The sequence below is a fragment of the Coregonus clupeaformis genome, chromosome 19, assembly GCF_020615455.1.
Source record: "Coregonus clupeaformis isolate EN_2021a chromosome 19, ASM2061545v1, whole genome shotgun sequence".
Classification (NCBI taxonomy): domain Eukaryota; kingdom Metazoa; phylum Chordata; class Actinopteri; order Salmoniformes; family Salmonidae; genus Coregonus; species Coregonus clupeaformis.
The window spans coordinates 23,271,391-23,298,511 of record NC_059210.1 but is presented as its reverse complement, the minus strand read 5'-3'; the positions used below and the strand labels follow the sequence as shown (position 1 = coordinate 23,298,511).

The 27,121-nt window shown below is 41.6% G+C and overlaps 1 protein-coding gene across 1 annotated transcript; it reads right to left on the bottom strand.

Annotated features, from left to right (window-relative positions):
* Positions 1-121: 121 nt before the first annotated feature.
* cpne2 (copine II) lies at positions 122-23,084 on the bottom strand. The gene is made up of 16 exons (XM_045227117.1): positions 22,863-23,084; positions 17,811-18,013; positions 16,354-16,533; positions 16,141-16,215; positions 15,866-15,937; positions 15,589-15,672; positions 15,311-15,400; positions 15,043-15,141; positions 14,451-14,537; positions 13,901-13,960; positions 9,654-9,787; positions 9,292-9,346; positions 8,639-8,690; positions 8,290-8,423; positions 1,918-2,154; positions 122-1,093 (listed from the first exon to the last, which is right to left on the bottom strand). The coding sequence occupies exons 2-16, from the start codon at positions 17,982-17,984 to the stop codon at positions 986-988; spliced, it is 1,641 nt and encodes a 546-aa protein (XP_045083052.1). The 5' UTR covers positions 17,985-18,013; positions 22,863-23,084; the 3' UTR covers positions 122-985.
* Positions 23,085-27,121: the final 4,037 nt, after the last annotated feature.

The following is a 27,121-nucleotide window of genomic DNA, read 5'->3' as shown; positions in this document are numbered from 1 at the left end:
ATAGACATCGCATCATTGTATCTGTCCCTTTATGGTGACTGTGAGAGCATGGGCAGCACCATTGAGGCCATCTCCATTTTGAAGTAGTACATTTTCTTCTTATACTACTTCTATGAGTTGGCAAACAAACTGAAAGGTTGCATACTGCTAGCTACATGTAGTGTTCTGTTTGAACAGGTATAAAGCCAAGGTTGGCGATTCACTGCCACCTGCATTTATGAAATGTTTGCTCACAAGTATAATTCATTGGCTGATCCCTCCTGATGATGAGGATGGAATCATGTGATCCTTCCTTAACCTATAGGAAGTCCCACCCAGTTGACTACTTAAAAATGGTGAAAGTCCTCAACGGCGCTGCCCATACTAAACTGTCTTTTGGACACTAGAGTCCTCTATCTTTAAAGGCGAGTCGAGGCAGAATGATCTACAAATCACCTTGCATCATAAATAACTACTCAATATTGTTTGTAGATCAGTCAGTCAGTCACAATTTACCCATGATACATCACAGTTGTGAATGCGCTTGAACACGGCCATTGTGTTGGCTCGACATTATGTTCCAGTCAAACACAGTGCACTGCCCGGTGACATTTCTGTACCTTTATTTACCTGAGTGGTAACATAAATACATTAACTTTATAAAATCAATTACAACACCTTCAAGGTACAAGTACAACAAATTACAATTCAATGCATAAAAGATACATAAGAACTTTTCATAAACATTTTATTTTCAAAACATATAGAATATTGTATAAATGTACATTCAGTATACAGTATACACACTTCTAAAATCCCCTTTCCCTTCAGGCGACTCCAAAGTAGTGTTCTTTGCCACATTTTCCTCCTCCACAAAGTCTTGCTTTAAGATGTAAAAAAAATCAGATAAATAAATACATATTAAAAAACCTTTTCATGCACATTGTTTTTTGTAAACAGTGAGTAGATATTTGCAACATGCATGATGAACCAAGGCCTCAGGCTTTCACTCCAGTGCTGTGTTGCTAGGCGACAGGTTCCTCTGTTTGAAATACTGTGTGACCTGTTGCGGCAGCTCAGCCAATACTGATTTGGCTAAAGTTTCCTTCGGAGCCTGTGAGAACATGACAGGAAAATAAAAGTCACATTAGAGATCTCTAAATGTCAGTGATTTTAAAATAATAATGAATTAGAATCAACTTTCATCCAGTAAAAGGTTTGGGAAGTAAACCTTTTACTGGATCACTCCTTATACTCTGTATAATTATTTTTTTCATTTCCTGCAGATGGACTGAAGCTACAGATTGCCCGCTCCCACACCCAATGCTGTTTACACACGGGATTTAAGTAAATCCATTACAGCACGCATCATCTCTAATTTGTCTAGCAACAACAACCTGTCATGTGATACCTGTTTATATAGTGCAACAGGTTGTCTGAAGCCCCGTTTATACCTGGTTTTAACATGAGTCCTTTTTTCCTGATCTTGTCCACATTCTGATTGTGGCCACATTTTTAGACAGGTGTAGACAATTAAAAGACGCATTGTGATCTGATTGTGATCAGATCTTCCTGACAACCTCCGGTGGTAGTCAGACACGCAAATATCTGGATAGCTTACAAGTGTAGACAGATCTGGACAGTTGAACCATTTCAATCATAATTATCCCACCCTTTAAAATCATTGACAGGTGATGCCATTGACTTACGGCATCAATATGTGTCTTAAAATAAATATTATTTTGAAAGAATATCTGTCAAATACTTTTCATACAGGGAGGGACCAGGAGAACTGGTCACAATGCGGACACAATGGACAGATAAGAGACACTTTTTACTACCATGTGTTGAAGCAACAGCTACACTGTGGGTACAATCAGAATGTGGGAATTTATGCAATCCTTTTGTTTCACCCTATTAAACATGAGAGACACTCACATTTCGGAAGTCCCTGAAGGGAACAAACTGCACGATGTCTCTGACTGCCTCCTCTCCTGTGTAAGAGCGTAACACGCTGCTGTCCCCATCCAGGAACTCCATGGCAACAAAGTCTGCATTGCCCACTCCAATAATGATGATTGACATGGGGAGTTTGGCTGCCTGAACGATGGCGTGGCGGGTCTCATCCATGTCACTGATCACCCCATCTGTGATGATCAGCAGAGTGAAGTATTGCTGCAGGGGGAGAAAGAGAGAGAGAGAGTTAGGAGGAGAGAAGGGGTAATAAAAGGACAAATCCACTCAAAAAAAATGTTTGGGTAAAAAAAAATATTAGTCCACTGTTGGTATAGTCCCAGAATGTTTTGCATGTCAGCAGTCAAGTTTTCAAGATTTAGGATTTTCAAGAAGCAAAGTGTCACTTGCCACATTATCATGATGATGCGTTTTGCTTCATATGATGCATTTTGGGACTGTATTAACTGTGGACAAATGAAAAAAATAAAAAATATATAGTTTTGAGTGGATTTTTCCTTTAAGCTTCGGGGATGATGTGAAGGAGACTTGAAGGTGAATATAATCATGTTGGGACAGAGCAGAAAAGATTGTTCAGACATAAATTACATTTAGCCAAAATTTATTAAACTGTTCTGTTTAGCCACATGGATTACGGACCGGTGTCAGTATGATGGCTCCTGTATAACCACATCTCAGAAGTGGCACTGGTGCTGGAATAACAAATTAGGGCTAGATTCAATACGTATCGCAGAAGTATCGCGGAAGATCCTCGTTATAACTCGATTGAAATTTAAAGGCAATACTCCCGCTTTCGCGAAGACTGCATTCACAGTAAACGCTGCATATGTTGGCTCAATCGGAAATTACCTTTCAATTTGTATGCGGATCTTCCGCGATATGGATTGAATCCAGCCCTTAATATGAAGCCAATATCAAAGCTGTGTCCTCATTGTGAACACACACATCGCTCAGTAGACACACATTTCTTGAATAGCTTTATATGCACATGAACTCAAAACACCCTAGAAGAGCACAGTCAGATTACTGATGATTGCATTACATTGTGGAGAAATGATTGTACATAGGGAGAGTGAAGATGAGAAGGAGAAACAAGGAGCTTCAATACTATCCCATTCCACTCCTGCAAAACAGGAGGCTAAGGGAAGGAGGATTTAAATAGTCACACAATCCCTGTCTCCTGTTCTTTCTGCTGCAGTTTGCTGATAGTCATATTTAGCATGGAGATTTCCATTTGCTCAGAGTGGCATCATCTTCCAGCTATAAGGCTGGTTGGAGAGCAGACAGTCGCACTGAATTATCACACATGACCTGGAGAATTAACTGACTGGAGCCCAAAAAGACCCACTCCCACAAGCACAAATGTCAAAGGCTGTTCTGGTCTTAAGGGATCAACGGATTTCTTAATCATTCCGCAGCACGCAGCACAAAAGCAGTAAAAGCATGTCTATGTGTGATTGTCTACAGTGTGAGTCAGTGTAAAGCTATGGTCTGATGACCATCATTCAGTCCTGTGGGTTTAATACGGCCAGGTCCAAACCATGAGGGTCGGAGAGAGCAGCACTTGGGCCTCTAGCTGCTTCTCCAAACACAGCCACTGATACACAGACCCTCAGCAGTTCCCACGTTCCATACTAATCTCTATGTAGAGTACTTCAAACATGCCCCCCCATGTGCCTCTCTGTTCCAACCCACTGCGGCTTTCTGTTCTCAAAAAGAAACAAAGCAATCTGACTGACATCAAATGCCCTGGTAATCATCCAAATGGGAGGGCTAGACCTAGGTTTATAAAATAAACAGTTTTTTTGGTCCGTCTCTGGCCATGCAAATTAATTTGTCAGTGTCCAGTGCTCTAAATAACAGACCACACAAACATGTCCCTCTGGGTGAAAAAAAGCTCCATTACAGCTTGGCTAGGTTTTGCTTTAAGTGTGGAATACAGACAATGAGGCATCCGTTCTACCTCATTTCTACCAGCATGTTAAATGTGCAACCAGAGGGAAAAAAACTCTAGACCACCTTTACTCCACACACAGAGACACATACAAAGCTCTCCCTCGCCCTCCATTTGGTAAATCTGACCATAACTCTATCCTCCTGATTCCTGCTTATAAGCAAAAACTAAAGCAGGAAGTACCAGTGACTCGGTTAATAAAAAAGTGGTCAGATGACGCAGATGCTAAGCTACAGGACTGTTTTGCTAGCACAGACTGGAAGATGTTCCAGGATTCTTCAGATAGCATTGAGGAGTACACCATATCAGTCACTGGTTTCATCAATAAGTGCATCGATGACGTCGTCCCCACAGTGACCGTACGTACATACCCCAACCAGAAGCCATGGATTACAGGCAACATCCGCACTGAGCTAAAGGGTAGAGCTGCCGCTTTCAAGGAGCGGGACTCTAACCCGGACGCTTATAAGAAATCCCGCTATGCCCTCCGACGAACCACCAAACAGGCAAAGAGTCAATACAGGACTAAGATTGAATCGTACTACACCGGCTCTGACGCTCGTCAGATGTGGCAGGGCTTGAAAACTATTACAGACTAGGGAAGCACAGCCGCGAGCTGCCCAGTGACACAAGCCTACCAGACGAGCTAAACCACTTCTATGCTCGCTTCGAGGCAAGCAACACTGAAGCATGCATGAGAGCACCAGCTGTTCCGGATGACTATGTGATCACGCTCTCTGTGGCCGATGTGAGTAAGACTTTTAAGCAGGTCAACATTCACAAGGCCGCAGGGCCAGACGGATTACCAGAACGTGTACTCCGAGCATGTGCTGACCAACTGGCAAGTGTCTTCACTGACATTTTCAACCTGTCCCTGACTGAGTCTGTAATACCAACATGTTTCAAGCAGATCACCATAGTCCCCATGCCCAAGGACACTAAGATAACCTGCCTAAATGACTACCGACCCGTAGCACTGACGTCTGTAGCCATGAAGTGCTTTGAAAGGCTGGTCATGGCTCACATCAACACCATTATCCCAGAAACCCTAGACCCACTCCAATTTGCATACCGCCCCAACAGATCTAGGTCCAAAAGGCTTCTCAACAGCTTCTACCCCCAAGCCATAAGACTCCTGAACAACTAATCATGGCTACCCGGACTATTTGCACTGCCCCCCACCCCCACCCCATCTTTTTACGCTGCTCTGTTAATTATTTATGCATAGTCACTTTAACTCTACCCACATGTACATATTACCTCAACTACCTCAACTACCTCAACTAGCCGGTGCCCCCGCACATTGACTCTGCACCGGTACCCCCCTGTATATAGCCTCCCTACTGTTATTTTATTTTACTTCTGCTCTTTTTTTCTCAACACTTTTTTGTTGTTGTTGTTTTATTTAACTTTTTTATAAAAAAATTAATGCTTTGTTGGTTAAGGGCTGTAAGTAAGCATTTCACGGTAATGTCTACACCTGTTGTATTCGGCGCATGTGGCAAATAAAATTTGATTTATTAGATTTTATTTAAAGTGTGGAATACACACATTCGGAGGTCAGGATTAACTCTCCTGGCCTTCTGGCATGGTTGATGTGATGCTGTGATGCTGAGACATCAAGCCCTGCTGGCAGTGGGCTGAGAAGAGAGGTGGGGCTCACTTATTTTCATCCTCTTCTTCACATTGCATAAACACACACACACATGCACGCACACACACATACAAAATACACACAGAAGCACACAAACACATACTCTACATTCATACAGAAGCGCATGCATGTGTGCACACATGCACACGCACACACACATTCGCTGTTTCAATCGCACGCATGCTTTTACTCACTCAAAGACATACAGACAGGTAGAAGTTGACAAGTTCACAAACACAGCAACACATACGTGGCTGTTGTCTTCACTAACTGCTCTCTAGTAATCTCTGTAGTCTTGTCAGTAGTTTCCTCCCACACAAACACAGTCCCTCAGATATGCTAGCTGTTGCGACCACTTGCTCCTGCCTGCTTCCCGTCAGAGGGGCCACCAGAGTTGGCCTGTGTTTGATAGCAACCCCCGCTCCCCTGCTGTGGACGCTGTGAAGTCTGCTCCTTTAATGTACTTTAACAGTGAATCATTATCTAAGGGACCGAGACAGACACAGCTACCGCGCCAAAGCTCAGCCGATTTGTACACACTCACACACACCTACAATCATTATCAAAGCCCAGGGACAGACATCTACAATGCCTAGCAGGTGATTTGCGAGTGCACACGCGCACACACATCAAGGAATTTATCTATCTCTTCCATTTCTAAAACCTTGTGAAGTGAACACAATAGCTAATTTCTCTTGTTTTTACAGTAAAAATGATCCTTGGTCTCTCTCTAGTTCTCTCTTGTTTCTCTCATATTCTCTGGGGTGACAGGGTGCAATTAGGGACAACAAGCTCCCAGGAGCCTAAAGTATGGTTAATAATAACAAGCTATTACTTCCTCCAAACTCACAGGCTGTGTACATCTGAATGTGAAGCCAGGAAACAGAAGGTCCAAAGAGGGGTCTGGACTGTATTTTCACTATTTTCAGGGCATAAGAATGTTATCTATATTCTTAACTGGGACATTCTGTCCTGGTTTGTCTTCCTTCCCTGGAGGAAAATACTCGTTAACTGTCTCATTCTATTCTGTTCAGACTACTTAGAAAAAAGGGTTCCAAAATGGTTCTGCGGCTGTCCTCATAGGAGAACCCTTTTTGGTTCCAGGTAGAATTACTTTGGGTTCCATGTAGAACGCTCTGTGGAAAGGGTTCTACATGGAGCCCAAAAGGGTTCTATCTGGAACCAAAAGGGGTTCTTCAAATGGTTCTCCTATGGGGTCGCTGTCACATCCTTGCTGTCACATTCTCCAGTGCTGCATCTCTGTCTAGAGTCAGAACCTCTTCCATCACAGAGCAGAGACAGAGAGAGACCATTCTGTTGGACTGCAAAGAGAAAAGAGCAGACTTCTAGGCCACGCCTCATTAGTCATTAAAACCAATGAACAACAGGTGAAAAGAGGGTATATTTGTTCACTGAATCACCTTCTATAAATAACTACAGATATAGGATCTTAATTTGAGACAGTTTGCTACAGCAGGAAATGTGAATTATTATGCGGATTATAATGAATGGACATTTTTGTAGGGGTTGATAAGTTTTTCATTATGTAAAATCAAGTCTGAAATTTCAAAGTGGAAATTACAAACTTCAGAAGACTTTTTTAACTTTAAAAACACTACAAGTTTTTAATTTAATTTAATTTAATAAAATTAACATCCTACATCTGTATAATTGAAAGGGGATTTTAATGGCTGCGCTCCTCTCCTCTGTGCTGGTAATAAGAGCAGAGAGAAATTGCGAGCGATGTTCAAAATGCCTCTGCAGACTCTGAACTGGCAACCAGAAGCAGAGTTTTGAGGTTTCTCACACAGCAATTAGGATCTGTTAGTGCTGGACCAACTCTCCATCTTATATACCCTGAGTCCAAAACACACACACACACACACATGCACACGTGCACACATACACACATACACACACACACAAAACACACACACACAGCTTGCTGATAGGCCCATGTGAACAGAAGTAAGGGGACTCATTCTTTTCTGATTACAGCATGCTGAGCAGCTCTGAGTGGAACAGACCTGTCTGAGAGACACAGGAAATAATTGCTCTTAAAGGGAAAGCTGTCCAATGGGCTGAGCTCTTTCCACTGTAACTGTTAAGACTTTACCAATAAGATGGAGTCTGTAATGTCTCATTATGCATGAGAGGAAGAGTACAGAGCACTACTGTTGTAAAAACAGGCATGAGTGGAAAGTGTTTGGATTCGGTGCGTGTAGAGTAGATTATGTAGTAATTACTCCAGCTATTTCCCATATTGTTAAATATGGCTTTTGAGTTGCTTCAGCTGTGGTGAGGGTAAGTTTTCCATGGAAATGGAATCTTTCGATAAAAACCTCTACCATGGAACAAGAAGACGTAATGTAATGACTCAGTGGTATTACCTTTCCAACCGTGTGAATGTTTAACGGTTCAGTGACTTCAGGAGCTCTGGGTTACAGTTGGAAACCTATCACATGGTCAGCATGTGCTGCCACATCTGGCTATGGGCAGTGGAACAGTGCTTGTGTTTACTACAAAGTGCACCCGCCTTTAAAGTCAATAAGCATTGGTAACGTGGGGGGATTTACATGTCATTTAGAACCGGTAATGTTGACTCATACTAATGACATGAGTTTGGATGGCCATCTTTAACAGCAAAATGATAGATTCAATAGAATGAAAATGGATAAACAATGAAACAGTGAAAGTAGTAGTCCTAATAGTGCTAACGAGCACTCACCGCAGCAGTCTCCTGTTGCAGGGCCTGGGTGGCGAAGCGGGCCACATGGGTGATGATGGGGGAGAAGTTGGTGGGGCCATAGAAGCGGATGTGTGGCAGGCAGGCAGAGTAGGCCTGGGCAATCCCCTCCACGCCTGACCACAGGAAACAGGAAACACACATGGAAACTATGTCATGGAAAATGCTCGACAGCAAACTCAGACTCTACACAGAGGGTTTTAGTATGGTAGTTCTCTAATACATTAGACAGAAGTCCAACTCCATGGAAAAAACAAGAAACCAACTCTAGTAAGTACATTTTGTAGTAAGGTTTTAAATAGGAGTTACAGATAACATAGTAGTTGCTCACCTTGGCAGAATGGATTGGTGGGGTCAAAATTTATGGCAAATTCATGAGACACCTGCAGGTTCAGGAGAGAAAGAAGCAAGCCTCAGGTGCAGAAATGGCTAATTGACTGTAGACTGTAGAGTGCAGTAGAAATATGAATTTCCATTGTATAATTGTAACTGGTGGTAAAAGTAGTGAATTGTGTATGTGATGAAATTGTATCATACTCCCCTCCCCCAACCCTGCTTCTGTCACTTTCTCTATTCTATTTAGCTTTCCATTACATACATTCCCATCCCTGCAGCGCCCTTTCATTCCCATTTTTTCAACCTCTCCTTCTCTCCTTCCTCTTGTCCTCTCAGACCACAGATGGGTTAGACCTCCCTAAACACTTCCCATACAGTATCTGAAAGCAAGGCTAAATATTCAGTCTATTTCTGTTGCTTATCCTCCTCTTCCCTTTGTCCTTTACATCAGTGCAGTGCCATGGCAACCCAGATGGGATGACAGTTGCATAATCATTGGATTATGCATGTATTATACATACTCTTTATCTCTGTGATAGCGCTCTCTTCCAGTCTCCCTCTTCTCTTTAACACTCCTTTGGCTCTACTTCTATCATATGTATGTGCCGTGAAGACACACACTCGCATACAGACAGTACATACACTTACCTTCCAGTCTGGAGGGAGTTGAGCCCCAAATCCCAGAGCAGGAAACATTTTGTCACTGAGGAAGGATTGCAACGGATTGGCAGTGTTGAGCTACTTCATCAAAATTCAACATACAATTTTACATTATGGAATGTCGCAATAAACTTGGGTTGGTATTTTATCATAAACAATTAAACCTACCCACACAATCTGATATTTTGGAGTGACATAAAGAATATAACTGAGTAGACACAGAATTAGAAGAGTTGAAGGGACCTTTTAGTGACTTAAGACTGATGTATTATAAAACATATTATACTGTATGTATCTGTGATATGATCATATTGAGTCCTGTCATTAGTGTTTACTATAATGGGACTCACGTGTCATAGTCCTGGATGATCTGGCCCACAGCCAGGATGGCTGACAGGTACTCGTTGCTGCCCAGAGGGTTGATGTAGTGAAGAGAGGAGGGCTCCCGGGGGTTCCCATTAGATGCTGTGAAGTCAATGCCAACCTACAGGAATAGCAGACATGCTCACAAACACAAACAAAGCCTAGAAATCAGCTCAGACTATGAACAAAGATGTGGAGCGGATAAATAGATTCAAGCCTTATTTCAGGATCCTGTCCTCAGGAAAAGTGACTTCATTTAGAAGGTTACAATATAAACATGCTAATTTGCTCAAAGATTACAACTGACAAGCCCTCCCTAAAGCGGTGAGTACAAGTGTTCACATATAAACAAGGCCACATTCTCATCCAGTCCATGCTACTGCCTTCAACCAAGAATCACATCACGGTGTATGGTTGCTACTCAGATCTCCTCCAGCTCCTACCAAACCTGTGGCTGACAACTGGACAGCTTCCCTTGTTCAATAGATGGACAGAAAGGTAATGAGAGAGCGAGAGAGAGAGAGAGAGAGAGAGAGAGAGAGAGAGAGAGAGAGAGAGAGAGAGAGAGAGAGAGAGAGAGAGAGAGAGAGAGAGAGAGAGAGAGAGAGAGAGAGAGAGAGAGAGAGAGAGAGAGAGAGAGAGAGAGAGAGAGAGAGAGAGAGAGAGAGAGAGAGAGAGAGAGAAATAGATAGATGAGATCAGATAGAATTAGGGTGCCACGTCTTATGCCTGACCCCATGCGTCTCAATCAAGGTAAGATGATGAGTGTGCTGATCAGGGAACTGACTCACATCTTCAGCTTTAACTCCCTTTAGTACAGATGAAGGACCACACTGTTTCTTAAACATGTCTCTAACCCTTTGTTACACTCTTAGAAAAAAAGGTGCTATCTAGAACCTAAAAGGGTTCTCCTATGGGGACAGCTAAATAACCATTTAGGGCCCTGTAGGGCTTCCGAAAGAGCCGGTGGTGAGATAACAAGCTAATGAACAATCAGATAACCTCATAGATGAACACTGGTGTACTGAGCACTGCTCCCCACCGCAGGCCTGGCCTGTAGGCTAGTTTGACCACTGTTGTAATGCTGCTTTTATTACAATGTTCTTAATATTGTGTTATATAGTCAATAAGGTTTTCTCTGCAACTACCACAAACACTGTTTTCTTCAATTCCAGTCAATATGAGCAGTGCTCCTCATCTGGATCTCTGTAGAGAAGATTTCCCCTCTAACAGATTAGAATTAGATGCATGCTAAGTTTAATTGAATCCCATAGAACAGAGAGAGAGCCCTGGGTCTCTCACAAGAGAAAACAGATTAAGAGAACTGCAGGATGCACAGTTGAGGATTTAGATTCACATTCGTTCTCAAACACCAATCTCGACTGAATTATAACATGCAGGTGTAATATCCACGAAGCACGAATGTGTGAACTATTGAAATATTTGAATTATCATAGTGGATTAAGGTACAGGTGTTCTAATTTTACTGGGGGTTTTGAACATATATATTTTTTAAAGGATATACAGTTGAAGTCGAAAGTTTACATACACCTTAGCCAAATACATTTAAACTCAGTTTTTCACAATTCCTGACATTTAATCCTAGTAAATATTCCCTGTCTTAGGTCAGTTAGGATCACCACTTTATTTTAAGAATGTGAAATGTCAGAATAATAGTAGAGAGAATGATTTATTTCAGCTTTTATTTCTTTCATCACATTCCCAGTGGGTCAGAAGTCTACATACACTCAATTAGTATTTGGTAGCATTGCCTTTAAATTGTTTAACTTGGGTCAAACGTTTTGGGTAGCCTTCCACAAGCTTCCCACAATAAATTGGGTGAATTTTGGCCCATTCCTCCTGACAGAGCTGGTGTAGCTGAGTCAGGTTTGTAGGCCTCCTTGCTTGCACATGCTTTTTCAGTTCTGCCCACAAATGTTCGATAGGGTTGAGGTCAAGGCTTTGTGATGGCCACTCCAATACCTTGACTTTGTTGTCCTTAAGCCATTTTGCCACAACTTTGGAAGTATGCTTGGGGTCATTGTCCATTTGGAAGACCCATTTGCGACCAAGCTTTAACTTCCTGACTGATATCAGAAGCTTCTAAAGCCATCATTTTCTGGAATTTTCCAAGCTGTTTAAAGGCACAGTCAACTTAGTGTATGTAAACTTCTGACCCACTGGAATTGTGATACAGTGAATTATAAGTGAAATAATCTGTCTGTAAACAATTGTTGGAAAAATTACTTGTGTCATGCACAAAGTAGATATCCTAAGTGACTTGCCAAAACTATAGTTTGTTAACAAGAAATTTGTGGAGTGGTTGAAAAACTAGTTTTAATGACTCCAACCTAAGTGTATGTAAACTTCCAACTTCAACTGTACATAATTTGTCCCAGTAGAAATAGGAGTACCTCCTCTTTTAAAATCGGATACATTTAGTAAAACTGTCAGGAATCATTGCACATTTCCTGTCTATCAGCTAGGTTTTAGAAAATGTAAACTAAAAGGACAAAATATTATGGATACAGTACAAACACAAATTCCATTGGTCTCTCAAGGGGGACCTATAAGATGTAGCCACCTAAAGCCAAACCATTGAGTTGTGTCTCTCCAGTCATACCCCTATATTGTTTTCTGTCTCTCTTTCTCTCTTTCATTCCTGCAAAGACATAGTCTGCTTTGGCACAAAACACAGTAACTATGGAAACACAAATGTTCTATTTGCTTATTTTTAAAAATCTGACAATAACATTGGGATAAAATAATTGGTTGAACAGGACCACACATAACCTGCTCATCAGAACAATGTCTGTGGTCCACGACCACATAAATAAACACATCTAGTCACATACACGTAACTAAAGAGTTGTGGCAAGATGGAACAAGTTAATTTAGCCATCCAGGGAATAATAAAAAACAGGTGGAATTATTTTGTGGCTACAAAGTATATACAGAATATGGGCATACAAGTCTACATTATATATTGGTGTGTACTAAAGTATCTACAGTGTACAACAACATGTCATCATTTTGGTAACAGTTATTTTTACACTTTTATAAACCCTGGGTGCTGAGAACATAGATCAAACACAAATTTTTGCACCACAAAGGGCACTGCTTCTCTGAGTATTTCACGGTAGCACGGATACGTAAGTGGTGGTGGTGTAAAATGTTTCAGCACCATTGAAGATACAGTTGAAGTCGGAAGTTTACATACACCTTAGCCAAATACATTTAAACTCAGTTTTTCACAATTCCTGACATTTAATCCTAGTAAAAATTCTGTGTCTTAGGTCAGTTAGGATCGCCACTTTTTATTTTAAAAATGTGAAATGTCAGAATAATAGTAGAGAGAAGGATTTATTTAAGCTTTTATTTCTTTCATCACATTCCCATTGGGTCAGAAGTTTACATACACTCAATTAGTATTTTGTAGCATTGCCTTTAAATTGTTTAACTTGGGTCAAATGTTTCAGGTAGCCTTCCACAAGCTTCCCACGATAAAATAAAATCGGTGAATTTTGGCCCATTCCTCCTGACAGAGCTGGTGTAACTGAGTCAGGTTTGTAGGCCTCTTTGCTTGCACACGCTTTTTCAGTTCTGCCCACACATTTTTTATACGATTGAGGTCAGGGCTTTGTGATGGCCACTATAGTTTGTTAACAAGTAATTTGTGGAGTGGTTGAGAAACAAGTTTTAATGACTCCAACCTAAGTGTATGTAAACTTCCGACTTCAACTGTAAATACCCTGGCTGGCCAATAATGGAGCACTGACACAAAGGTGTGACATCACCAGGGACGCACAATGTTTCTCCCATCAGCCTGAGCCAAAAATAGACCAATGATGATTTTCTCCTACTACAGAGAATTCTGAACCTACCATGTTTCCAAAGATTTACAGTACTGTGGTGTGCATTCAATGAATGAAGTAGCATATGCAAGTGGTTTATGTTCAAATAAAAAATACATGTTAAATTAAAATATATTTCAAAATGTATTTGTTAGTTTGTATGTGTGCGTACGTACAGTACGTGCGTGTGTGTGCGCAGTGTGTTTGTGTTCCATCCTGAGTTATCTGTAATTTGACATATTGGAGTTCATTGCCAGGGGTGGGTGGATGTCTGAGTTACTGTAGGTGGGTGGCAGAGATGGGTGAGAGTGGGAGTAAAGGGTCAGAGTTTACAGGCAGAGTGGGAGACACACTGAGTTGAGTGATGACCTCATACTCACAGTGAACATGATCTGGCATCCACCTAAAATATAGTCCAGGAAGGTATAGTCCCTTTCAACCTGAGGAGACATTATTCAAACATTATTCAAACTCTGCTCATACTATTCCATACTCTAGCAAGTTCAAATAATTTTTCCTATAGATAAATAATTGGAGGAGGCACGACAGTGGCACTTTGATAGGACTGAGTCATCTCCATATTCAGTAATTGGCTGCCTGAACAAAGGTGATTACTGCAGGCAGAACCGTGGTGGACTGTGTGAGACTGACAGGTGTTTTGTGCTGATATTAATACATGCCTTTAATAGGGATTTGGAGCCATTACTCTAATCCCTGCCTGAAGCGAGCCATTACATGCATTTTTGTTTGTAATAAAAAAAACTACTTTGAAGGAAAGTAATTAGCTGTGTGCATAATGCTTTATGTGGATTCATAATACATTTAAAGATGTTTCCTTTTATACTTAATATGCCTTTTTGTGATTGCCATAATGGGTTGACTAATTAAGAGGCATAGTGTATATCTATTAGTCTGTGTGTTTTGGTTCACCTTGCATGACTTCAGAATGATGATTCCAGAGTTTTTGTAGCTCTTTTTCTTCTTCTGTTTTTTGGGATTAATACATTCAAATTCGACCTGGACCAGAGGAACACAGAGTGAGAAATTACAACTAGGGCCCATCTGCACACCCACACAATTTACACTCATTCTCACACTCAAGCTCTATTTGCATTTCTGCCATTAGCAAATGACACAAGGTTTTCAGGAAGAAGTTGGCAGCTAAAAATGGAAGAAAAATGTAGCTCTTCCTACTTCTCTCACCAGGTGTTACCGGGCTGTAAAATAAAGTGTTACCCAACATGTCTTAGTGAGGTTAAAACAGGCAGTAGATTGTATTGGTGTTAGTAAATAAACACTTGCGAATATCCAAATGAACGGGCATCCTCCATTCAGAAATGGTGAACTGTGTTAGGTGCATTGAGACTGTAGTGTCTTAAGTGAGTCCTTCACTCACAGTGAGGAGTGCTTTCAGATTAGAGACAATGTGAAAATGGTCTTAGATCCACATCAAAGCATGACTAACGCATACAGAACAAACTCCCATAGATAAACAGGAACAGATCTACAATCCTTCCCTCACCTCCAGTGAATTCTGGGCTTCACTCATCTTGGTGACAGTGGTCTGAAATTCTCCAATGAAGTCATGACCTCCGTCGTTGTCGTAATCATAGCACAGTACCTGTAATACGAGACAACACAGGAAGGACAAAAATATATGAAAATTCAGTAATACCACAACAAATCACTTAAAATGTATTTGGCTTTTTACATATCTAAAAGAGGATTCCATCGCTAACATTTTCATGCCATCGCCCTAAGATGAATGCACATTGGCAAATCTCACTCACCTTGATGCTCCTGTCTACGTCCCCATCACAGAGGGAGATGAGTGGTACTGTGAAGGGCTTCCACACCGGGTCCAGAGTGTTCTTTATCACCTGCAGCACAAAAACAGCTACAGAGATACAACTTCTTCCATGTCATTTGGAATACAGAACTCAGAAGCTGGATCAATCCAGTTACTGTATTACCAGGTGGTAATACACCTTGTTTAGTGATATAATACACTAATACACATTCAAATAGTCTAAACAGCCACTCCTGACCAACTACTGAGCCAACTCACCTCTGTCCTGTGGACCAACATCCATTTCCCATCATCTCCTTGCTTGTGGAACTCTAGATAGGGGTCTGATTTACCAAAGAAATCCTGCAAAACAAAACAATCTGGTTTGACAATGGCCCACATAGCTGCCGGCATTCCACTATGAAGACTTGGAGAGGGCATTGTTGTTGTTTCATTAGCATTGTCTTTATTGACAAAATCATATTGTTCCAAATATTACGTAAGAAATTCTTAACATTCAATGATAATATAGTACTATGTGGGCAGTGACTCTTACCTTCTTGTCAAGCTTTCTCCCACACAAGGTCAGTGTGATTACTCTATTGTCTGACAGCTCCAACGCAGTTATCTGTACACAAGAGAAACCGTTACTATGTGGTAAACTGTATCATGTTACAAAACGTGTGTGTGTGAGGGTGTGTGGGAGTGTGTGTGTGTGTGTGTGTGTGTGTGTGAGAGTGTGTGTGTGTGTGTGTGTGTGTGTGTGTATGTGTGTGGACATGTGTTTATTTCTTGGATCGCTCTGTGGGTTGTGCAGCATGATGTTCTCACTGTGATGGTTCCCTTCCCAGCTGGCTTGCCATTGGCCAAGGTCAGTGACCGGTGAAGTTTCTTATTGGACACAATCTAAACATAACAGACCAGAGAGAGAAGTGAGTGAGGGGTGAAAATGCCCAACTGCAAATAAACATAACAAACAGGTGATAAACAGGTGCAGAAAGGGGTCACAGACAGATTCTAAGAACAATGTGACAGGTAGCATACCACCCCCAGTGTACAGATGTACTCTCCCAGGAAGTCATGCTCATACAGCTGGCTGCTGCACTTGTCCTCATCAAACAGGGCAAACTTGAGCTTCTGGACCTCCTCAAAATGGTAGTCCACCTTAAACTTCACCCCAAACACTGGGTTCAGGTTATTCACCGCAGTCTCTGTTCGACCAATCTGAAAATAATACACAGGAATATGGTTTTGTCAAACAAGTACTGTATTCACACACAAACGTGCAACCACCGAACACACAGAGAGGATGTGGAAGGTGGAAATGTGGTTGTGTGTAAGGTTGAAAAGGCCTTATTCATGTGAAAGAGAAACCCAGCTGGTGGTGACTAACACAGTGTATGTGTGACTTACACTGATAGAGTATACACCTAGTCCTCGACCCCTACTGTGCTCTCATCTCTGAGACTAGATCAGAGCAAACTGTACATTCCAACGCTGCTCTGTCTGTTTGACTGGAACCCCTCGCCTCTGTGTCTCTCCCAGCACCTTCTCTGACTGTTTCCGCCCTCCCCTTTCTGTGTTTTCACACTTCCCTCTTTACCCCCACAGCACAGATGGCTCCTCCACCCAGAGTGAACCCTTCTCTCACGCCGAGACAGACAGGAAGAAAAGCCCTTCCCTTTAAAAACCCTTCACTCCTCTATTTCTTCTCTGCTGTGTGTTTTTGTTTCATATAGCTTTCGAATGTTTGTGTATAGTTATGTGTTTCATGTGCTGTAGCTTTCATCATGATCCAAAGAGAAACCATTGTCAGGATTACTACATGAGTTTAAAGATATGAAATGTTACACCTCTGGAATAGCACACAGCCTCTAAGGTACTTTTTACACATAGGCTGCCCGTTTTCAAAACCCACGGTATATTCCATGTCCCTTCCCTGTTTGCCTGTAAGTTCCATTCCTCATTACTCTTTCCACTCTCTTTCCATGCATCAAGAACATCATGATTCCTTTGTTTCCGTCCACATTTCCATGGTAACTGCAGCAACCGCTATGCTGGTTTCATGTTGGAGCCTGCCCTGTTGACCGACAGCCCAAGCCTGCAGCGATCACACTTAGCCTGCTTCAACACAACACTACCCAGGGAGGCATGTTTTTCCCTGGCACTGAGAGGGCACCCGGAGCACACACACAGATATACACTCCACAAGACACCACAGCTTCAAAGACAGCTCTGGATTTATGTTTTCCATTCTATATTGATAACACTGTGTGTTATTGCGAACTTGACGAGTATCAATCAATAAAACATTGAGAGCATTCAACAGTCAGAGGATATGTATTAATGTTTATTATACCCTCTCAAGTGGTTTACTTCACCACTTTATCCAACCCTTCCAATCCCTCATTCTTTCCACTTTTCCAACAGTCATTTTCCCTTTTCTTTTCCTTTATAATTGATCCCCTCAACCTTTTCCATACATGCCCAACCCTCCTCACCTCAACCCAGTTGCTGTCCACCTCGTGGAAGAGCACTAAGAAGGGGTCAGACTTGGAGGCCACGTCTCTGTCCAGCAGGTTGCCACAGCACACGGACAGCTCCACCCTAGTGACGCAATGCTGGGGACCCATGGTTGGCCCAGAATCAGGCCCCGTGCCTAGCGTGTAGGCCATGCTCGCAGGAGTGTCAGCTCTCCCACAGCCTAGGAACACACACAGCACAGAGAAACGGCACTATGAATGACATTACTGTAGCATTGAGCGTTCTGTAGAGACTCGTTGGTTCAAAATAAGGTAGAGAGACGCACAAAAACATGAGGATATTTAATGCGGGGCGGGTAATGACAGAGAATTTGAGACCTATCATAAATTATCATATTCCATATTCAATAGAACATTAAAAAATATATTATATCCATGTGCAGTATCCAGAGAGTTGAACGAATCAATTCAGCTGCAGGAAAAACAAAGGTCAGGGTCACATGCAGAATAATTGATCTACAAGGGTCCTTCATGTGTCATATGAGAGAATAAAAGCTGTACTCTGTCAAACATTCATACACAGGTAACGTAATGTGAGGACATGAGGAGTGTGGTGAGGGCTCTTGTTGCTAAGATACTGATGTGCCATTGTGGAACCAGAATATAGGAAATGGATTATAATCCCAACAGACCACAGATGTAGGACTGCATAGTTACAGCCTTATTCTGAAATGGATTCAATAGTTTTTTCCCTCATCAATCTACACACAATACCCCATCATGACAAAGCAAAAACAGGTTGTTGTTTTTCTTTGTAAATGTATAAAAAAAAAAAAACTGAAATATCACATTTACATAAGTATTCAGACCCTTTACTCAGTACTTTGTTGAAGGACCTTTGGCAGTGATTACAGCCTTGAGTCTTCTTGAGTATGACGCCACAAGCTTGGCACACCTGTATTTGGGGAGTTTCTCCCATTCTTCTATGCAGATCCTCTCAAGCTCTGTCGGGTTGGATGGGGAGCGTCGCTGCACAGCTATTTTCAGGTCTCTCCAGAGATGTTTGATTGGGTTTAAGTCCGGGCTCTGGCTGGGCCACTCAAGGACATTCAGAGACTTGTCCCGAAGCCACTCCTGCGTTGTCTTGGCTGTGTACTTAGGGTCGTTGTCCTGTTGGAAGGTGAACCTTCGCACCAGTCTGAGGTCCTGAGCGCTCTGGAGCAGGTTTTCATCAAGGATCCCTCTGTACTTTGCTCCGTTCATCTTTCCCTCGATCCTGACTAGCCTCCCAGTCCCTGCCGCTGAAAAACATCCCCACAGCATGATGCTGCCACTACCATGCTCCACCATAGGAATGGTGCCTGGTTTCCTCCAGACGTGACGCTTGGCATTCATGCCAAAGAGTTCAATCTTGGTTTCATCAGACCAGAGAATCTTGTTTCTCATGGTCTGAGAGTCCTTTAGGTGCCTTTTGGCAAACTCCAAGTGGGCTGTCATGTGCCTTTTACTGAGGAGTGGCTTCGGTCTGGTCACTCTACCATAAAGGCCTAATTGGTGGAGTGCTGCAGAGATGGTTGTCCTTCTGGAAGGTTCTCCCATCTCCACAGAGGAACTCTGGAGCTCTGTCAGAGTGACCATCGGGTTCTTGGTCACCTCCCTGACCAAGGCACTTCTCCCCCGATTGCTCAGTTTGGCCAGGCGGCCAGCTCTAGGAGAGTCTTGGTGGTTCCAAACTAATTCCATTTGAGAATGATGGAGGCCACTGTGTTGTTGGGGACCTTCAATGCTGCAGATATTTTTTTGGTACCCTTCCCCAGACATGTGCCTCGACACAATCCTGTCTTGGAGCTCTATGGACAATTCCTTCGCCTTCATGGCTTAGTTTTTGCTCTGACATGCACTGTCAACTATGGGACCTTATATAGACAGGTGTGTGCCTTTCCAAATCATGTCCAATCAATTGAATTTACCACAGGTGGACACCAATCAAGTTGAAGAAACATCTCAAGGATGATCAATGGAAACAGGATGCACCTGAGCTCAATTTAGAGTCTCATCGCAAAGGGTCTGAATACTTATGTAAGTAAGGTTTTTCAGTAAAAGAAAAAAAATCAAATAACCTGTTTCCACTTTGTCATTATGGGGTATTGTGTGTAGATTGAGAGGACATTTTTTTATGTAATCCATTTTAGAATAAGGCTGTAACGTTACAAAATGTGGAAAAGGGGAATGGGTCTGAATACTTTCCGAATGCACTGTATGTTATACCATAAGTGATGAATTTAAGTAATGCATTGTAAGGTTATAATGAACACTTAATATACAAATAAAATCTAAATGAAAATGTTTATACATTGTCATTTTCTGTTATGGTTAATGGACTGTTATATGTCGGTACCGTATATGAGGCTCTTTCCATCTAAAGGTCTTTCCATTACCAATAATTAGATTCAACCAAAGCAAAAGTGTACAATGGGAGCATACTGAAGTGTACAATGGGAGCATACTGAAGTGTACAATGGGAGCATACTGAAGTGTACAATGGGAGCATACTGAAGTGTACAATGGGAGCATCCTGAAGTGTACAATGGGAGCATACTGAAGTGTACAATGGGAGCATACTGAAGTGTACAATGGGAGCATACTGAAGTGTACAATGGGAGCATACTGAAGTGTACAATGGGAGCATACTGAAGTGTACAATGGGAGCATACTGAAGTGTACAATGGGAGCATACTGAAGTGTACAATGGGAGCATACTGAAGTGTACAATGGGAGCATACTGAAGTGTACAATGGGAGCATCCTGAAGTGTACAATGGGAGCATACTGAAGTGTACAATGGGAGCATACTGAAGTGTACAATGGGAGCATACTGAAGTGTACAATGGGAGCATACTGAAGTGTACAGCATCATAAACTAAACACATCACACACTTCCAACGAAATCATAATAATCTTCATGGCTGGATGTATTCGCAAACAAGTGTGCAAAAGTAAAGTATCATATTCTCAATTGCTTGTATAATGTAAACAGTTAAATGTTGTTTTGGTATCAGTAAAAATATTATATAGAAGACATCAGCATAGTCTTGCTCACATACCTAAAATAAAGAGGGTGATAACTCACCCCATATCCCCAAACAGCCCCTCAGGATCAGTCCATCCAACATTACATTCATTGGAGTGATTAACACACTCTTCACACCTAAGGCAAAGCTCTGGCCATATATACCCTCACTGTAAGGGCTATTTGTTAACTTCTGAAGGCTGATATAATGGAAAACTAGTATTTACCAAATCAACATGATCATCCTTATCCTTATACAAACATAGAGATCGGGGATCCAAACACATGTACACACACACACACACACACACACACACACACACACACACACACACACACCAACCCCTTGGAAACTGTGCCTCACTCCCCCTAATAGCACAGTAAACACAACGTACATGGTATTTTACTCTAACATAAATGGAGCATTTGATTTGCTAAGGTATGATAAGCATCTTTGTGTGGTAGAGGGAAATGGGGCAAGACTATATGATCTGAATTAGTGACTAAAGGGCCTAGAACTGTCTCAGTGACTTGAATGTTAAAATAAATAATGCCACATACTGTAGGCGTAATGAAGTTCAAATAAAATGTTTGATACTTTAACATATTAGTTAAAAAAAATTCCATGTGCGTCGCTGAATATTCCATTATATAATCACACACTGAAAACTGAGTTGGTTACCTAAAAGACTCAACAACACCTGTCTGTGAGTTACAGATCCAAATCACCACCCTCAGTGTCATGTTGTTCTCTCTGTGTTCAGTGTGGTAGAATGAAGTGTCTGCAAACATAAAGAGCCCCTCAGGTGCCCCTTCTAATCAGCAGGCAAACTTTTCTCAGACCATTTATTCAGATGGTAAAAATATTAAATTGGGTCTTGGGCCAGTAATTAGGGACATATTGCTCCATCTTCAAATGGTCCAGGCTAATCAACACATATAGATATGCATAGATCTATCAAGATTACTATTGTGGTGGTGTCCAAGACAACGATGCTGATCTATGCTGTGATGATAAGAAGTCCGCTTCCACTGTACTTTGATCATAAAGGTTTATTATTGTATCAAAGATCACAGTATCAATTTACAGACATCTGCAGATATCTGGAGAACAACGGCCCAATCTGTTGTCTCCCCCCCTTTGTTCAGAACATGGTATTTATATCCTATGTAACATAATATGGCGTGATTTTAATAGACCAATCCCTGGCCTCTACATAGTAGACTCTCCTCTATTCCAAGAAACCTATGTAGTAATGCTTTCCAGATGTTTCAGCAAAGCAGAGTAGAGTTCATCCATTACACCATTTGCAAATGTCAGCAAAATCATAAACTGTTTAGATACTACACTATCAATCAAGACAGTTGTCAACCCAAGCTGAAAATTGCATTCCCATCTTCACTAATCTCAGTGCTGAAGGACCAGGCTGACTGCATCATCTCATCTACTGTGAGATCAAATGTCACTAGATAATACTTATTGGGGTGGGTGTGAATGGAACAGAGTTTTTGATGGTTGCGTACAATGGAAATTCAATACATTTCAGAATAGATTTCAACTACCAAAAGGGATGAACACAGGGAAATCCAGAGAGAGATGGAGCAATGATTAGATAGATAGAGAAAGAGATAGGTAAGAGTGAACCTGAGAAATAAAGACATGAGTCTCCGTGGAGACTGACATTTCTGCTTTAGAACTGGTGGCAACTGACTCTGTTTCTTCTTGTGGTTGACAGCTTGAGCTTTGTGACTGCTCTATGCTCATAATAACCTATGACATATCCTGTGTGCCACCATAAATATTTTCATAAGTTTGCAATTTCAGGAAGAAGTACATTGAACATTAAAATGACAATCAATGAATATCCAAAATATTTTAGTTAGCAGCACACATTGGAACACATTGCGTTTTTAATGAAAAGAGACATTTACATGTTTCCAGACATAATATATGTATATCGCATAGGATAAAAATACACACATGCCTCAATATTCACTTACCTTGGTAAATGTGCTTTTTTAAAACTAATACTCTTATCTGAAGAACGCTTCTTTCTCGATACCTTAAACACGTTTCATTCTATGCACAAATTGACGTTATTTTCATGACGTCCAAAAAATATAATCAGGGGAATACAAATTGTTGTGGTTGGCCTCGAGGGCAGGTCATTCTGGTCTGTGACAGTCTCTCGCGGAGTGGTGTAGTGGAGCCGTCCAAGTGGTTGCGCATTCCAACAACGCCCGACTCTATGACACGCGCTCCCTTAAATTCTGTTGATAATTGCCTTCAGCAAAATGAGAACATAAATGGTCTGGTTCGGGAATAGCTACATATTTTTCTTAACATAGGCTATTATTGTGTAATCATTCATCAGTGCCAAATGTTGTATAGCCCAATGCGTTTGACACATAAGTACAGTATATTAGGCTACATTCCTGTTTACATTACAGTTAAACCTAAAAGCCCCCAACATATTTTTATCTTAAAAATATGTCAAGCACAAGCAGTAACACATTTTCTTCACACGTTTTTGGTTTTAATTCCCTAAAATAAGCATATATTACATTTGTTTTACACATTTATAGTCAAATGTATACACTGACTATACAAAACATTAAGAACACCTGCTATTTCCATGACATAGATTTACCAGGTGAATCCAGGTGAAAACAATGATCCCTTATTGATGTCACTTGTTAAATCCACTTCAATCGGTGTAGATGAAGGGGAGGAGACAGGTTAAAGAAGGATTTCTAAGCCTCGAGACAATTGAGACAGATATTCTGTATGTGTACCATTCAGAGGGAGAATGGGCAAGACAAAATATTTAAGTGCCTTTGAATGAGGTATGGTAGTATGTGCCAGGCGGTGTGTCAAGAACTGCAACGCTGCTGTGTTTTTCACGCTCAACAGTTTCTCTTGTGTATCAAGAATGATCCACCACCCAAAGGACATCCAGCCGACTTGACACAACTGTGGGAAGTATTGGAGTCAACATGGGCCAGCATTCTTGTGGAACTCAGTGTACGTTTTTTGCTACTTGTGATAAAAAAAAGTATGGTATTAATTCAGTGTTTTGTTTCTGTGATATTCAGAGGCTGAGAAATTGCAGAATTTGCTTATTTGATTCACCGATACGACCTAAGATAGTCTGGACATTATAGGCCATCAGACTTAGCTCTAACTCAAGCCAAGTTGCTCTTCTGGTTAACGAATAGGTCTTTACAGTGGGGAGAACAAGTATTGGATACATTGCCGATTTTGCAGGTTTTCCTACTTACAAAGCATGTAGAGGTCTGTAATTTTTATCATAGGTACACTTCAACTGTGAGAGACGGAATCTAAAACAAAAATCCAGAAAATCACATTGTATGCTTTTTAAGTAATTAATTTGCATTTTATTGCATGACATAAGTATTTGATACATCAGAAAAGCAGAATTTAATATTTGGTACAGAAACCTTTGTTTGCAATTACAGAGATCATACGTTTCCTGTAGGTCTTGACCAGGTTTGCACACACTGCAGCAGGGATTTTGGCCCACTCCTCCATACAGACCTTCTCCAGATCCTTCAGGTTTCGGGGCTGTCAATGGGCAATACGGACTTTCAGCTCCCTCCAAAGATTTCATATTGGGTTTAGGTCTGGAGACTGGCTAGGCCACTCCAGGACCTTGAGATGCTTCTTACGGAGCCACTTCTTAGTTGCCCTGGCTGTGTGTTTCGGGTCGTTGTCATGCTGGAAGACCCAGCCACGACCCATCTTCAATGCTCTTACTGAGGGAAGGAGGTTGTTGGCCAAGATCTCGCGATACATGGCCCCATCCATCCTCCCCTCAATACGGTGCAGTCGTCCTGTCCCCTTTGCAGAAAAGCATCCCCAAAGAATGATGTTTCCACCTCCATGCTTCACGGTTGGGATGGTGTTCTTGGGGTTGTACTCATCCTTCTTCTTCCTCCAAACACGGCGAGTGGAGTTTAGACCAAAAAGCTCTATTTCTGTCTCATCAGACCACATTACCTTATCCCATTCCTCCTCTGGATCATCCAGATGGTCATTGGCAAACTTCAGACGGGCCTGGACATGCGTTGGCTTGAGCAGGGGGACCTTGCGTGCGCTGCAGGATTTTAATCCATGACGGCGCAGTGTGTTACTAATGGTTTTCTTTGAGACTGTGGTCCCAGTTCTCTTCAGGTCATTGACCAGGTCCTGCCGTGTAGTTCTGGGCTGATCCCTCACCTTCCTCATGATCATTGATGCACCACGAGGTGAGATCTTGCATGGAGCACCAGACCGAGGGTGATTGACCGTCATCTTGAACTTCTTCCATTTTCTAATAATTGCGCCAACAGTTGTTGCCTTCTCATCAAGCTGCTTGCCTATTGTCCTGTAGCCCATCCCAGCCTTGTGCAGGTCTACAATTTTATCCCTGATGTCCTTACACAGCTCTCTGGTCTTGGCCATTGTGGAGAGGTTGGAGTCTGTTTGATTGAGTGTGTGGACAGGTGTCTTTTATACAGGTAATGAGTTCGAACAGGTGCAGTTAATACAGGTAATGAGTGGAGAACAGGAGGGCTTCTTAAAGAAAAACTAACAGGTCTGTGAGAGCCGGAATTCTTACTGGTTGGTATGTCATGCAATAAAATGTCATGCAATAAAATGCAAATTAATTATTTAAAAATCATACAATGTGATTTTCTGGATTTTTGTTTTAGATTCCGTCTCTCACAGTTGAAGTGTACCTATGATAAAAATTACAGACCTCTACATGCTTTGTAAGTAGGAAAACCTGCAAAATCGGCAGTGTATCAAATACTTGTTCTCCCCACTGTATATGTTGGCTAAGCCTTCTATAAGTCAATAAATTCCCCTTATTAGCGTGAAATAAATATGCTGTAGGCTATGCAGGCCCGTGGTCAGGTCCACTCGGTTCTATCAGCTGTAGTTACATAGACCCAAGACTTGATTACAATCAAACAGGACCCGACCCAAGGGAAAAGTTAGAATCTTGGACCTGGACACGTGTCGGGTCTCGGGTACTCAGGTTCGGGCGGGCCTGTGAAGACCTCTACTTCATACAGTACTTCTCGCTGATCCTGTCCTCATACCAAACTGTCCAATTACAACTTATTGCAGCAGTACCTATTGTAGGTGATTTTGGGTGATCATCAGTCATAGATAAAGCAAGATTAGACTGTTGACATCTAGTGTTTGATTCAATCTGGTTCACTGCTGTCTCATTTGCCAAAACACTGTCAATCTCAATTTATCAGGCACAATATAGTAAACAGCTCAACATTTACATAAAGGTGAGCAAGAAGCATTGATCAGTTATTTTGTCAAATTAACAAGACAAAAAAGTATACACTGTGTAAAGATTTCAAATGGAGGTGACTAGAGTTTTTTTCCTTCTGATTCACAACCTCCTATTGTGAAATTGAACTGCCATCTACAGGTAAGTTCAGATAAAGAAAATCACTATTTACATAGCGTCTCACACTTTATTTCACCAAATCACATGTGAGATTAAAACATGGACATTACAAAAACAAGTGTGAGGAATAAGAAATAAATTAGCAGATGCATATAATAACATAACAGTGAAACATGTACAGTACCAGTCAAAAGTTTGGACACACCTACTCATTCAAGGGTTTTTCTTTATTTTTACTATTTTTTACATTGTAGAATAATAGTGAAGACATCAAAACTATGAAATAACACATATGGAATCATGTAGTAACCAAGAAAATCAAAATATATTTTATATTTGAGATTCTTCAAATAGCCACCCTTCGCCTTGATGACAGCTTTGCACACTCTTGGCATTCTTTCAAGCAGCTTCACCTGGAATGCTTTTCCAACAGTCTTGAAGGAGTTTCCACTTATGCTGAGCACTTGTTGGCTGCTTTTCCTTCACTCTGCAGGACCGACTCATCCCAAACCATCTCAATTGGGTTGAGGTCGGGGGATTGTGGAGGCCAGGTCATCTGATGCAGCACTCCATCACTATCATTCTTGGTAAAATAGCCCTTACACAGCCTGGAGGTGTGTTGGGTCATTGTCCTGTTGAAAAACAAATGATAGTCCCACTAAGCCCAAACCAGATGGGATGGCGTATCGCTGCAGAATGCTGTGGTAGCCATGCTGGTTAAGTGTGCCTTGAATTCAAAATAAATCACAGACAGTGTCACCAGCAAAGCACCCCCACACCATAACACCTCCTCCTCCATGCTTTACGGTGGGAACTACACATGCA

Coding starts and splice junctions, on each gene's coding strand:
- cpne2 (XM_045227117.1), bottom strand. CDS start 17,984: ATGGCCTACACGCTAGGCACGGGGCCTGATTCTGGGCCAACCATGGGT. Junction 15,938..16,140: donor CTGGGAAGGGAACCATCACA/GTGAGAACATCA, acceptor TCTTGTGTACAG/ATAACTGCGTTGGAGCTGTC. Junction 15,673..15,865: donor GGAGAAAGCTTGACAAGAAG/GTAAGAGTCACT, acceptor TTTGTTTTGCAG/GATTTCTTTGGTAAATCAGA.